This window comes from Micropterus salmoides, unplaced genomic scaffold, assembly GCF_014851395.1.
Source record: "Micropterus salmoides isolate LMB-PRFRI ecotype aquatic unplaced genomic scaffold, ASM1485139v1 Ms_hic_scaffold_5, whole genome shotgun sequence".
NCBI lineage: Eukaryota > Metazoa > Chordata > Actinopteri > Centrarchiformes > Centrarchidae > Micropterus > Micropterus salmoides.
The window spans coordinates 31630249-31644932 of record NW_024044237.1 but is presented as its reverse complement, the minus strand read 5'-3'; the positions used below and the strand labels follow the sequence as shown (position 1 = coordinate 31644932).

General features: G+C 39.2%; 1 protein-coding gene across 1 annotated transcript; it reads right to left on the bottom strand.

The window, feature by feature from the left end:
- Positions 1–5861: 5861 nt before the first annotated feature.
- On the bottom strand, positions 5862–14424 carry LOC119888444 (testicular haploid expressed gene protein-like). Its single transcript, XM_038698999.1, has 8 exons — positions 14406–14424; positions 14292–14322; positions 13344–13400; positions 12715–12849; positions 10799–10921; positions 7966–8107; positions 7146–7280; positions 5862–6629 (listed from the first exon to the last, which is right to left on the bottom strand). The coding sequence occupies exons 1-8, from the start codon at positions 14422–14424 to the stop codon at positions 6498–6500; spliced, it is 774 nt and encodes a 257-aa protein (XP_038554927.1). The 3' UTR covers positions 5862–6497.
- Positions 14425–14684: the final 260 nt, after the last annotated feature.

The following is a 14684-nucleotide window of genomic DNA, read 5'->3' as shown; positions in this document are numbered from 1 at the left end:
CTTAACAAGTGATTTGAATGGGTCAACTTGGGCTTTGAGTAATTAAGTTGGGGATTTTTCATTGTTCCTGACGTTTAATAGACCGAAATTCAATAATTTCAATTGTTATTCCAAGAAAGTGCAACCTGCCACAGAAAAAGACTTAAAAAAAGTATATAATACAGTAAATAAAATAGGAATAAAAGCTAAAAATAGCTTTAAGAAGCAGGATTTCACAGACCTGAACAAAATTATAAACGCAACACTTGTTTTTGCCCCCATTCATCATGAGTTGAATTAAAAAATTTAAGCCTTTCTTTATGTACAAGGAAGGCCAATTTCTCTCAAATATCATTCACAGATCTGTGTTAGTGAGCACTTCTCCTTTGCCGAGATAATCCATCCACCTCACAGGTGTGGCATATCAAGATGCTGATCAGACAGCATGGGGATTGCACAGGTGTGTCTTTGGCTGGCCACAATAAAAGGCCACTCCAAAATGTGTAGTTCTATCACACAGCACAACGCCACAGATGTCGCAAGTTTTGAGGGAGCGTGCAGTTGGCATGCCGACTGCAGAAATGTCCACCAGAGCTGTTGCCTATGAAGTGAATGTTCATTTTTCTACCATAAGCCGTCTCCAAAGGCGTTTCACAGAATTTGGCAGTACATCCAACCAGCCTCACAACCGCAGACCACGTGCAACCTCATCAGCCCAGGACCTCCACATCCAGCATCTTCACCTCCAAGATGGTCTGAGACCTGCCACCCGGACAACTGTTACAACAATCGGTTTGCATAACCAAAGAATTTCTGCACAAACTGTCAGGAAGCTCATCCGCATTCTCATCGTCCTCATCGGGGTCTCGACCTGACTGCAACTTCGCACAGACATTGAAGAGGAGTGGACCAACACTCCACAGGCCACAATCAACAACCTGATCAACTCTATGCAAAGGAGATGTGTTGCACTGCGTGAGGCAAATGGTGGTCACACCAGATACTGACTGGTTTCTGGACCCCCCGGATCCCCCCAATACAGTGAAACTGCACATTTTCCAGTGGCCTTTTATTGTGGCCAGCCTAAGACACACCTGTGCAAAACCCATGCTGTCTGATCAGCATCTTGATATGCTACACCTGTGAGTTGGATGGATTATCTCAGCAAAGGAGAAGTGTTCACTAACACAGATTTTGACAGATTCGTGATTAATATTTGAGAGAAATAGGCCTTTTGTGTTGATAGAGAAAGTCTTTAGAACTTTGAGTTCAAATCATGATGAATGGGGGCAAAAACAAAAGTGTTGCATTTATATTATATATTATTTTGTTCAGTGCAGTTTCAGATGATCAGTAAACCGAGATAATAATTTGCAGATTTAAAAATCATAAGTTGCAACCCTAGTGCGCATAGAATCACATGATACGTGAATAAAATTTTTTTAAAAGTTAGGGGAGCCGCTGAATACAAAAAAGTTAATAAAATTTAGATCCTAAATATGTGCACTACTACAGAGTTCACAAGCTTGGGTAGCATACCCATCCTTGTTTCAACCAGAATAGCTACAGACCTTTTTTGTGTTCTTCATGCGATTACAAGCCTGTATTTGTGCACATATGGTATTCATGGATTCCTGAGCACATTAAACAAAGCATCCAAATAACAGTTTCTTCAGACCTGAAGAGTTTGAACTGAATTTAACAGGATGTCAAGCTTGATGCATTTGTATCTTGAACCCATCAAGCATGCAGTGTTTACATGCGATATTAATAACACAAATTACCCCGCCAAAAAAACTGAACTGAACCTTCGTTTCCCAAAAATGTCGCTGATGATGTTTTGAAAGTTAACATAAGTCAAAGTTGACCTTCAAAACATAAACATCTTGAAGGAAACTTCAAGGATGTGGGGTGCTTATTACAAAAAAAAAACAAACAAAAAACAGAGTGCATCTTTAAAATATGACTTTTTAAATGAACTTACTACCAGAAAAGATCCATTGCACACCAGCATTTACTAACAACCTTTAGACTCTTGATTAGGCTTCTTCATTAAGAGCTAGCCAGCTATGATCTGCTCACAACTTGTCATAAATTTGTACGGTCATCAAAAATATGTAAAAATATGTGGAATTATGCAACATAGTCAAGCACCCTCAGACAAACTCTGACATGCAGGCGGTCCTCTAAAGTGCTTTCAAACTAAAATTTGACCATCACTGGACTTCATTCATTCACCTTTAAATGATAAACTGACATGCAGCCAGTCCCTTTAGCCGCTTTCTTTCCCTCCTGAAATATGGACACACAACATTTACTTCAGCGTACAAACCAAAGTAGAACCATATGGATTGTTCTGGTTGTACCTCATCTCACACAGCATGGTGATTAATTAAGGAAATACTGAGCTTGCAGAGTGAAGTCCAGCAGATATATTGGTCCAACTGGTTCTAGTTCAAAACCACAGCAGCATCAGTGCTACCACTGCCAGTTTCTCACAGCTCAGAGTGTTTACCAAAGACTATTTGTTTGGAGAGAGTTCCTGTAACTCCACCCTGACAGGGTTGTTTGCGGAGTTACACCATGCAAATGAAAAATAGAGACTGGCAGAGATAATTCTACTCTCAAAACCTAAGCTCACTATTAAATATTAGTTAAATCACAGGAAGGTATCAAAACAAGAACAACCTTAAATATACACCCCTACGTTTTGCTAAATATAATAAATGAAGGCTAAGTGATCATTATCTGACTGAGCAGTATGATGTTATGAGAACATCTTGTTTTAACTACTTCCTGTGTTAGCAGAACGTGTGGGCCAACTGTGCACACATCCTGTGTGAGGCTGTTGGTACGGAACATGTGACAAATGATTGACAACACCAGCAATGAGACTAAACCACTGAGTGCAAAGAATGAAATAAGCATTGGATGTATAAACCAATTTACTTACTATATGCAGCTGAGCCGTCTCAGTGATTATCTGCATTTGCATATAAATGGTTGTGGACCAACATGTGGATACCAAACAAGTGTTTCATACAGCATCCTTGCAAAAATTTATATTTGGGGATGATTTTCATCATTAATGAATCACTGCATTCAGGTTTCAAAAGATATAAGAGACAAGCAGAAAATCTTCACATTTGAGCTGCCATATTTGACATTTTTAGTTGATAATGATACATTTTGTTTTGATCTATTTAATAGGCTTGATCTATTTATTGACTCTAAATGAATAGGAAAATTGTTTAAGCATTTCACAATAATAGCAAAGTCTGTACAGCAAAATGTAAAACAACAGCCCTGCAATAAGTCCCAATGTCAGAAAGGTGATGATTAAATTTTCGTGTACATTTTGAGACTGTAATCAGTAGTGTTGTGTGAGATTTATTTATGATTTTAGTATAGAGATGTTTTTCTTATTTTGTCCATGTTATGTTGTCCATGGAGTTTTTGACCACCAGTGGTGCTATAGAGCAATGTTTTGGTAAGTGGTCCCCGTTTTTTAAAAATCTTGTGCTCAACTGGCACAAGCACAAACAGAAACACTGTTTGTTGACAAGAAAAGGCTCTTTTCAAAGATTACAATGACCTTTGGCTCAACCCGTTTACCATAAATTAGACTCAAACAGATATGCTGGAAATGTTTGTTTAGCTAAGATCCTGCTTTCTTTTTTTTTAATGTTTGTTCCCATCTCTGCACTACCTTGCGGTCCCAGGTCATGATCGCTGCAGGCTAATCCCAGATTAGCCTCCCAGCAGGATATGGGTTCAATCTCCTTTGATGTCTAGCCGAGTCAGACCGAGCCACAAACCTGTGCTGATCTTAAGCCTACGCTGGCTGCCACTGCCTACTAGTCAAACAACAGTGCACCTCCGCCTCTCAAAAATCAACTGTGACTTTTTTTTATGCAACGCTCATTTACAGCACCAGCTGTGTAAGAGGGATTACAGTGGATTTCCAAACTGTAGCCCCAACATCTTTTGTAAACTAAACTGTGGCCAGATTGTGGTATTCTCACCAAGCTATGACCTCTAAAGGGGGAATGGTGAGCTCCTGAGAGGCTTTGGTGAATTTTCTCACACTCAGACTGCGCATGCATGCACACACAGTGGCCTAAAGTGACTATGTTTAAAATATCTGTGGTGGTTATGGCGCTGGGGATAAGACACATGCCTTTGTGTGAGAGACCTGGGTTCAATTCCCCACTGTGACTCGTCCACCAATGTGTCCCTGAGCAAGACACTTAACCCCTAGTTGCTCCAGAGGTGTGCGACCTCTGACATACACTCACCTAAAGGATTATTAGGAACACCTGTTCAATTTCTCATTAATGCAATTATCTAATCAACCAATCACATGGCAGTTGCTTCAATGCATTTAGGGGTGTGGTCCTGGTCAAGACAATCTCCTGAACTCCAAACTGAATGTCAGAATGGGAAAGAAAGTTGATTTAAGCAATTTTGAGTGTGGCATGGCTGTTGGTGCCAGACAGGCCGGTCTGCTCAGTTACTGGGATTTTCACGCACAACCATTTCTAGGGTTTACAAAGAATGGTGTGAAAAGGGAAAAACATCCAGTATGCGGCAGTCCTGTGGGCGAAAATGCCTCGTTGATGCTAGAGGTCAGAGGAGAATGGGCCGACCGATTCAAGCTGATAGAAAAGCAACTTTGACTGAAATAACCACTCGTTACAACCGAGGTATGCAGCAAAGCATTTGTGAAGCCACAACACGCACAACCTTGAGGCGGATGGGCTACAACAGCAGAAGACCCCACCGGGTACCACTCATCTCCACTACAAATAGGAAAAAGAGGCTACAATTTGCAAGAGCTCACCAAAATTGGACAGTTGAAGACTGGAAAAATGTTGCCTGGTCTGATGAGTCTCGATTTCTGTTCAGACATTCAGATGGTAGAGTCAGAATTTGGCGTAAACAGAATGAGAACATGGATCCATCATGCCTTGTTACCACTGTGCAGGCTGGTGGTGGTGGTGTAATGGTGTGGGGGATGTTTTCTTGGCACACTTTAGGCCCCTTAGTGCCAATTGGGCATCGTTTAAATGCCACGGCCTACCTGAGCATTGTTTCTGACCATGTCCATCCCTTTATGGCCACCATGTACCCATCCTCTGATGGCTACTTCCAGCAGGATAATGCACCATGTCACAAAGCTCCAATCATTTCAAATTGGTTTCTTGAACATGACAATGAGTTCACTGTACTAAAATGGCCCCCACAGTCACCAGATCTCAACCCAATAGAGCATCTTTGGGATGTGGTGGAACGGGAGCTTCGTGCCCTGGATGTGCATCCCACAAATCTCCATCAACTTCAAGATGCTATCCTGTCAATATGGGCCAACATTTCTAAAGAATGCTTTCAGCACCTTGTTGAATCAATGCCACGTAGAATTAAGGCAGTTCTGAAGGCGAAAGGGGGTCAAACACAGTATTAGAGTATGTTGTTCCTAATAATCCTTTAGGTGAGTGTATATAGCAATTGTAAGTCGCTTTGGATAAATGAATAAATGTAAATATGCTCATGGCACACATACATCTGTCCCTAATCAAAAACTGTTTGGACCTCTTCAGAGAGAGATGGAGGGGATGTGGTGAAGCTGACAAACAAGGCACAATGTTGGCACAGTGGAAGAATTACTCTTTAAAGGTTAAAATACCCAGCTGTGATATAAACGCAGAATCCAGCTCAACTGCAAAGGAAAAAACCCTGTAGACTATCCATACTGAGACGCAGACAAAGGCTGTAGGCCTGAGATGTGTTTTTTCTAACATGATTCACTGTCTTTTTTCAAAACCGTCTGAGATTTAAACTAGCAATCTTTCATAAATTCTAACATCACAGTCCAAAATTTTTATTCAATGTTTTATACAGATGGAAATGATATCAACAGACATCACAAGAGAACTGCAAAGAAACAGATGTACCATTTTGGGTTGTTTTTTACTCATATTCCCCCTCCAGAGTTCTCAATTTAAGTTTAAAATGTGAACATATTTAACACTTTTATATTCTATCAGCTTTGTTTTGTACAATGTAGTAATTTACAGTTTTATATGAATGTTCGTGCTGTCATTTAGATCATGTTACTAAATGCTGGTGTCTTTGCTCATCATGATTTTTCCTTCATTTGTTTGGAGTTTGTAATTACATGTCGGGTTTCTCCTCTTATTGTGGTTTTATGGAGTTTTATTGCATTTATACAAAAAAAACTTGCTTTGTCAGCAAACAAAAGCCGTATCGAGATTATTAGCTCACAAGAATTTGGAAGAACATTTAATAGGAGGATCTTGGGCGCCAGTCTAAATAAAGCACAAGAAGAAGTTGATCATCTACTGTAAAATCAAGATCTATATCAACTTGACATCATTTCAGAAACTTCTGCATATTGTCAACATTTTGCCGGTTTATGCTGTTGTTGAATTAGCTTCCCAAAAGGGCACAAACTAGATAAGCAGCACTGACTTGGTTGAGGTGTTGAGGGATGAAGCTCAAGCGGACTGGACGTTTTTTGGACTCCATGCTGGTTCTCGTGGAGGGATGTAGTCTTCGGAAAGCTTTTTTGGCGTCGCCAGCATTTCAACACGAGCACTTACTGTGGCTCTCCTCGCTGCTCTTGAAACCTTATTTAGAGGAAAATTAGTGTTGAAAGGGCTCCTAGGAGAAAAATCAGAGCCTTTTTGTCCATCATTAAGTTTTTCATTTTTTAAAACAAGAGCCAGACTGCAAAACCACAGATCATGAGGACAGATGCAATAGAAATCTGGCAATTGCATGTAAGCAGAGGATGCACTGAATAGGCATTGGGCTGATGAGACTGATTGGAAAATTCCACAATGAATTGAAAGAACCATTCATTATGTGAAAACAAATCTACGGTCCATGACAGAGAGCTGATTCAAACAGCTGGAGAATTTTTTAATTGACCGTGTGGTGTCAAGCATACAGCCAAGCAAAAAACTGTTCTTGCTTTGTTTCGATGTTTGTTTCATCCAAGACTGTTTTGAAAGAATGGTAAACACAAACTACTGAACTCTATTGTTATTTCATTGGCATCACAAAAATCTGAGAATGCTGACAGAATTCAAAATGAAATGCTCCAATAAATAATTAAATGATAGGTCACTAGGCACTCTTACAGTCCAGATTGATTCCTCCGGCCGGCCGAGCTCACTGCAGATGTTGCTCTCCTTCAGCTTGGGCAGTGACAGCTGGGCCAGTCGCTGAGAGATTCGAGCCGTCTTGGAAGCAAAGGAAACGATGGATGCAACACTCTGTGGTACACAAACAGACGGAGGAAAAAATACTTAATAAACTTGGTTATGATCTAACAAGGTAACATAGTAACAACCATCAGTTGAAGAAAAACTGGCTGAAGAAGGTCTGTGTTTGTTTTGATTTGCTCTGCTGTGTCAAATTTCAATTGGTCATCATTCCTTACATTTATGACCAAATGCATATTACAATTAAAAGTGATAAAATCTCTGTCACTAATAATGTAATTTCATATCATAGTATCAACATGTACTGCCTCATAATAATATTTTCTGGTAATTAAATATTTTATAGTTTATATAATTAAAATCAGCTAATCCTGTGATTTAAATAAATACATGACAATGAAGGCACTTTATTTTATCAATGGATTTGCAGGATTGCATTGCAACGTTCTAATACAATCAGATATATTAAAAGAAAGGGTACTTTGGCGTCTCAAAATCTCTGACGGCTGACATATTTCCGGTGTCTTACAGTATATCATCATGTTGCCATATTACTCTTCAACGCCAGTAGACTGTGAGGATTTTGATAACACAAGAACGCTTGAAGATTCTGTATTAAGGTCTACTTAAAATCCATCTAATCAGTTAGATAGTTAATGCAGGTGCAACTTGTCAGCTGACATCAGTTAACATTTCCTGTGGGATTTCTCTGTGTGTAACGGTGTTAGGATCTTACCTCTCTGTTGCTTTGGAAGTCTGGATGGTTCTGTTTGGGGTTGGAGAGCTGCAGCAGTCTAAATGTGATCACTGCAGTTATACCTTTGGGATCAACGTGCCAAACAGGACAGTTATTCTCACACTGGGATGTGTGAGGAGGCCTGTGGGACCAGCAGGAAAACCGTTATCTATATATACTGCTACAAATAAATGTGAGAAGTCAAGTGGTTTCTCAATAAGCTGAATGAATGACTTCTCTCATGATATTATGACTTTTTCTCTTTTATAACTTTGTCCTCAAAATCTCAATTTTTCTAATGTCTGTGTTTAACATCCTAAACTTAAGGCCCACATAATAATCCTGGAGCTTTCAACTGAATCACACAGACAGAAAGAGAAAGCCCAGTAGAAAGTAGACCTTACATGTAGAATATGATGAGGTGTCCTTCTGGCATAGCGGTTAAGATGAAATGAAATTGCAAGGTCCTTGCTTTGGTTTCTTACATGTCATACCCATCTCTCCCACTATCTAATTAAGGCGGCCCAAAGGTTGAGAATGATGATGATATAGAGAATATGAGAATGACATTTGACAAAACATAAAGGACTTCAAAACCTAGATGACGCCAAATAAAAGATGTATTTTCATAAAAAATGTAACTAAATATGTCAGCTAAAACTCTCTGTAACAGAGCCCTTGACATTTGAAGGATGCACCTCATCTGCGCCCAATGATGACTATAACACATAACAGCGGGCTGTTTGAGTATATTATTTGACTTTATACATATTATTCCCTATATAACAAGTGACTAATTAGTAAAGATAAATATTATTAGCAAGCCATAAAATAGTTGCAGAAACTTTCACTAGAGTAATCATTTTGTCAAGGAAGGACTTTGATTCCACGTGGACACGTGTATTTAATTTCAGAAAGAAAAGTTTTAGACTTTCTGCCATGTGGCTTGTGCTGCGTTGTGTTTTGTCTTGTTTATTAATTTATTTTGCTTTTTTTTTGTTTTGTTTTTTTGGGGCGACAAGATTAGAGGATTAAGTTTCGACTGCGGGGGATTATTATTATTTTTTGGGTGCAGGGCATTAAAAACAGCAATCAATGTTATGTCTACTATTTAAATCCCAAAAGCAAATGTAAATTTTGTGTATTGAATTCAGAATGTAAACCCTGTATGAATCTCTCTTCATGTCCTGCAGCATGTTCTGCTGCTGTGTTCAGGATTTATAAAAAGACTTCCGCGGCTGTCTGCGAGCGTCCCAGGGGTCCTGGACTTTGGACAATAAGCTCTATTGTCTCCGCTCCTCGCTCTCCCACAGTCAGACACTGAAATAACAGATGTCTAAATGTTGGCTTCCTCACACAGCGTAGAGGACGTTAGTGTTGGAACAGAGCCTCTGCTTGGCCTTCTCATATTTAACTATATGATACGTTATATTCTGCTGCGATTAAATTCCAGACTTTGGTTTGTACATGAGCGGGAATAAAAGCTTTGGAGTGTTGAGTCACAAATCTGCTAAAAAATTACATGGAGGTCCAATGGATGGAGCTGGATGTGGAAATGATCTCTAAAACAGATACCTCAAAGAGTGGAGTCGGTGTGTTTAATATTTTATATAATCAGTTTACAATGATATAAAACAGGGAAAAGCAGAAAATCCTCACATTTGAGAAGACAGAACCGATAAATTGATCAAGGATTTTTGCTTGATAAATAACTTAAAACCAATGTTTGCCAAGGTTTTTGGCTTGTAACCCCTTAAAAAGTAAGAAATGTCTACTTGTGAGCACTCATCAAAAGGTTATAGCTGCGGTATGAGCAGTCACCAAAGAATGTTTTTCCTCCTCAGATTGTTTCCTTCGAATGATTTCTTCGCCTGCGGTGGTGAAAGTAATCAGTACTTCCCAAGAAAAAAGCAGAAATTATACAACAGTGAGAAGACTATGGTCATTATTTTGAGTAACGGAAAAAATTTAGTTTTTTTAAAGTCCTTTAATCATCTTGTGACCCCCTCATATTTAGGTTGGAGCCCCCTTGTGAGTTCCGCCACGATGATTGGAAACCACCGTCTTGAACGAACAATCGATTCTCAAAATTTACAATTGTCTGACAAATAACTAATCACCTAATCCTTTCTGTGATTTTTACAGCTTTACATGTAATAAGTGGTGAGAAAAGTGTTTAAAATAATGCACACTGACAAGCTAATATCTCATCTTACAAAATCGCAACCAGATACGGAATTACGTAGACGGCAGCCGACAATTGATCTGCTGATGAAAAGATGCCAATTTCAAAACATGGTTAAAAGATGTTTGCAACAGCATTTAGTCAATTTCAATATGAAGTACATTCTAACTGTACTTTGAAATACCCACTGAAATGAAGTTAATACAATGGTTATGGGACACCCCTGTGGCTTAGGGGATACAAACAAACAATGGTTACATATAACGTCCATGGCAAAAGGCCCAGTTCTATGTAATCCATGCATCTACTGTAGAGGTCTTTTAACCTACAAATGTATACTTCTAACATAACTTTACCATGTAGAAGACAGTGTAGATCAGAATTGACCTACAATATGTCCCTATTTGTATGTTTATTTGTCTATTTTTAAAAACAGATTTATGATGACTGCTGCAATAATAGTGAGTGAATGTATTATTTCACTAATGATTTCCAAAGAAAACCATTGCTTACTGAGCTCCAAAGCTGAGACTATGGGCTTTCAAATATCACTAAACCTCAGAACACTCATTTGACCTGGGTCTGTTTGGTTGAGCTCCACTTGTTCTCACTTTACTAGTTGCGTTTGATGTCTAATGAGGCTTTTACCCTGCTTCCTGGGAGCTGCAGCTCCTGGTTTTAGGTGTTGACAAGCGGACAATGTGTTCGTACTGGGATGTCCTGGAGGAACGACGCTGGGTCTTCCTGAAGAAGCTCGCCTCCTCCTCCTTCCTGCAGGAAAATGGAAGCTATTACTGCATCCATTATATGTTGTGTTTTGTGTTGTGCGTCTGGGACAAAAGAATGTCTTGAGCCAGGAGAAAGGAGGAGGAGGGGGGGATGCAGAACAATGGTCAAAGCGTCAGTGCGTGGCTGATGACGGTGGTACAAGTGGAAAATCATCTGCACCCACATAAACCATTTAAGTTCGTTAAACACTTAGATGACACATAACCAAGGTCAAATGGTCCCTGCTGACATTTTCATTTTGACTCATAGTTTTGCTCTTAAAGCAAATATGTAGTCAAATGTATCGTCTCTGCAAAATCATTTCTCACAACTGTAAAAGATGATGCTGGTGTTATTTTATATTTTTCTTATTGTCAACAAATGCCATAAAAAACATCATCTATAAATTGATCCTACTAATAAGTATTGTCTCTGGTTTGTTTTGACACAATTCCACGGAAAATAGTTCCCAACAAATGCACTATTTACTCTTGTCTGAGTAACGTTTGCTTAAAGTGTGCAGCAGTGTTAGGAAATTTTAACATTAACATTTTGTTGCATTTTGCATCTTCCCTAAGAACAGTGAACTTGGGGCTGAGAGAAAAGCAGCAGATTCTCACATTTGGGAATATAAAAATCTCAAATATTTCCCATTTCTGCTTTTGCTTGACTTTAAAGGTTAATCAATTATCAAAATAGTAGAATATTTTCTGTCAATTGACATATTAGGCACTACTTTTTTTCCTGGCATTTTTGCCTTTATTGATGGTTACAACTGAAGAGAGAAATAGGAAAAAGAGAGGGAGGGGATGACAAGGAACCCAGGCCACTGCGGTAAGTACTCAGCCTCAATGTTACTCTCTATTGGGGAGCCCTGAATCTGCAAACACTTGACTAATTGATTCAATAATTAATAATCGATTGTAATTTTTTTTTTTAAATGACAAACATTCACTGTTTCCAGCGTCTCAATTGTGAGGATGTTCTGCTTGTCTCTGTTTTACACCATTTGGGTGTCTGGCATAAACAACAATTGATACTATAATAATAATAATTGTGATATTGTGTTAAAAAAACAACAACTAGTGGAGCAGGGCCAGACAGTCTGCCAGATAATCAGATTAGAAATGAACAAAATGGACTTCTTGCCTGCGGAGTGATGTGATTAGATGTGGAACAGAAGTATTCATCACAATCCAAGTTTAATATTCAATTAATCTATGCAAATCAAGCCAATATGTGCATACTGTATGTATTCATCAACAGCTCTTCCATGAATCTCTGATGAACATCCTGCTTCAACCCAAAGCAGCAGGTGACTGCGGTCATCTTCAATTACAGTAAATTGTTCTTATTTGTTCTGGGAGCTGCACTTCCTGTGTGGGCTCCTGATTGAATTTCACTGCATATTACTGCGCTTTTAATCTGACAGCTGAGGCGGGGATACAGCCAAACAACATACAAAATAAAAGCCTCTGGAGCTGAACAACCATCACAGCTTCTCGTCCACTAATTGAGCCTGACAGCTCTCAGGGGCGATCACCTCTGATCGGGATGCAACTGGCATCAGTCCTGAACATCACTTTGCAGTTTGCATTTCCTGAATCAACTCTGTGCCAAAGAGCATCAAGTCATTACCCGTCAGCTTTGCAAACATTTTCTCAAATCTGTAGATGCAGCACAACATGAAAAGCTTCCTTACAGTCCTCTGGAGCATGAACACAAACACCCCTCCCTCTCGTGCCTTTTTCATAGACTCATCAATAATGTTTGGGGTGCAGACAGGCTACAGTTACCTCCGGTGGTCCTCCCTTGCTGAGAAGTCTCTTTTGTGCCTGGCTAGGTATTGGATTCTTGCACTTGGAACGGCTCCGAGCGCTGAAGCGGAGACGGGCCATATTGGCTCCTGGTTGCCCCAGCTCAGCTTCTCACTGATCAATGAAAAGATGACAAGTTTCCAATAAGGAGCTGCGATGATGTAAATGTTGGTGTAGAAGCAGAATAAATATTTTCCAAGCAGGCGATTACTAAATGAAAGAATGATACCTCAACTCAAATGTGACCTTTGTTCATGTTTCCATTGTTTTGCCCTTTCAACCACACGTTCAAAGTGTGCCAGACATCTGTGTTTAATTGTGCAGTTTAGAGAAATTGCACTCAAGGAAGGAAACACTGACCACAGAGGCTCCTGGATTCTTGGAGTCAGTTTCACACTAGATCAATGAACAAACATGCAATTTCATATGATGTAACAGCTGGAACAGAACATGTCCTGCAATGCTGAAAATGTTTTCAGACTGTAAATATGTAATAAGCAGAGGCCACTCTGATACTTTCAGAAAAGTTGTGTTTGTTTTCATGCATGTAAGAAAGAATCTTTTAATTTTAACATTTTAATCAAGAGGAAAAATGTTGCATGACTCACCAAGGAGTCGTCGCCCAAACAGTTTTTGAGGTTTTGTGCTGTGCCAGAACCAAGATTCTGCCCAGAAAACACAACATAACACAAATCATCATTAAATAAGAATGCAATTCAGAGACTTTGGACCCAGAGGGGAACATGCAATATTTTGTGGGTTTCGGGACTCTGATGAGGGTTTTCTTCTTTCTGGCAGAGCTGTGATGTCCAAAAACTGGACTTACTCTTCAGTCAAAAAGTTGGCTTCAGACTCTAAACCTCATTGTGACCACCAAACAAACTCAAAAGACAAAACTGTTAAGATTTATCAGTGGGGCATACATTTTGAACTTACTGAAGGAGAAAAAAGGAGAAGTTTTGCAGGAAATTTGTCTATTATTGTACAGTATTGTCAACAATCATAACTTCTCCTATGAAGACATATTTTATATAATTACAACTGTGTTATACTATAGTGTCATTAATCATGTTTATCTACCAGCATCCAGTTATGGATGCTTCACAAGAAGAGTTAAAGATGTTGACATTACATAAAATACTTAAAACAATAAAATACCATATATCAGCTTACAACTACATAATGTGCTTTTAACAGCCTATTCAACATTTATATACTGCTTGTAATGCTAAATAGAGGGGTTAAAATAAACTTTTACCAAAAAAAGGTAAGAAACCGAAAGTAAGTGAAATTTTCTTTTTGGCTATTTCAACCGTTAATTCATTAGTTTTAACTATAACTAACTAGGCCTGTATGTGTATAGTGTTATATATACACACACACACACACTTCAGTAAATACAATTAAATATATAAATGTGACAAGTAAATAAACAAATGAAGCACACAAGCACACTTATTTATAACAAACTTATTGAGACGAGTGAACCTTTAGATGTAAGCCACGGTAGCTGGATATGAAAAAGTAAGGCATTAATAAAAATTATGTTACTTCACCTGTCAGAGGGACCAAATCTGGACTGAATCCCTGCAAGAATCAACAACAGGAGAAATTAGGACTTAAAATACATATTTGAAGACTGTGTTGCAGATAAAAATTAGTATGTTTACCTTGTTTTCCAGACACCATCTCAACATGCAGCACAAGCAGCAGGCTGGATGTGTCGGCGTGCTGTCTGTTGATGGTGTCACACTAATCTCCTGCTGTTGTTACAGAGCCAGGAGTCCTTAGCTACCAACTCCACACCTGAGGACTCCTTGAAACTGGAGTCTGCACACTGAACCCATCCATCTTACTGTCTCAAGTCTTCCGAGGCAGGACGTTAAAAAGAAACTGATACGTTGAGGTCAGCGGTGAGAGCGGCTGCTGCAGTATTTCTGGAGAGCCGC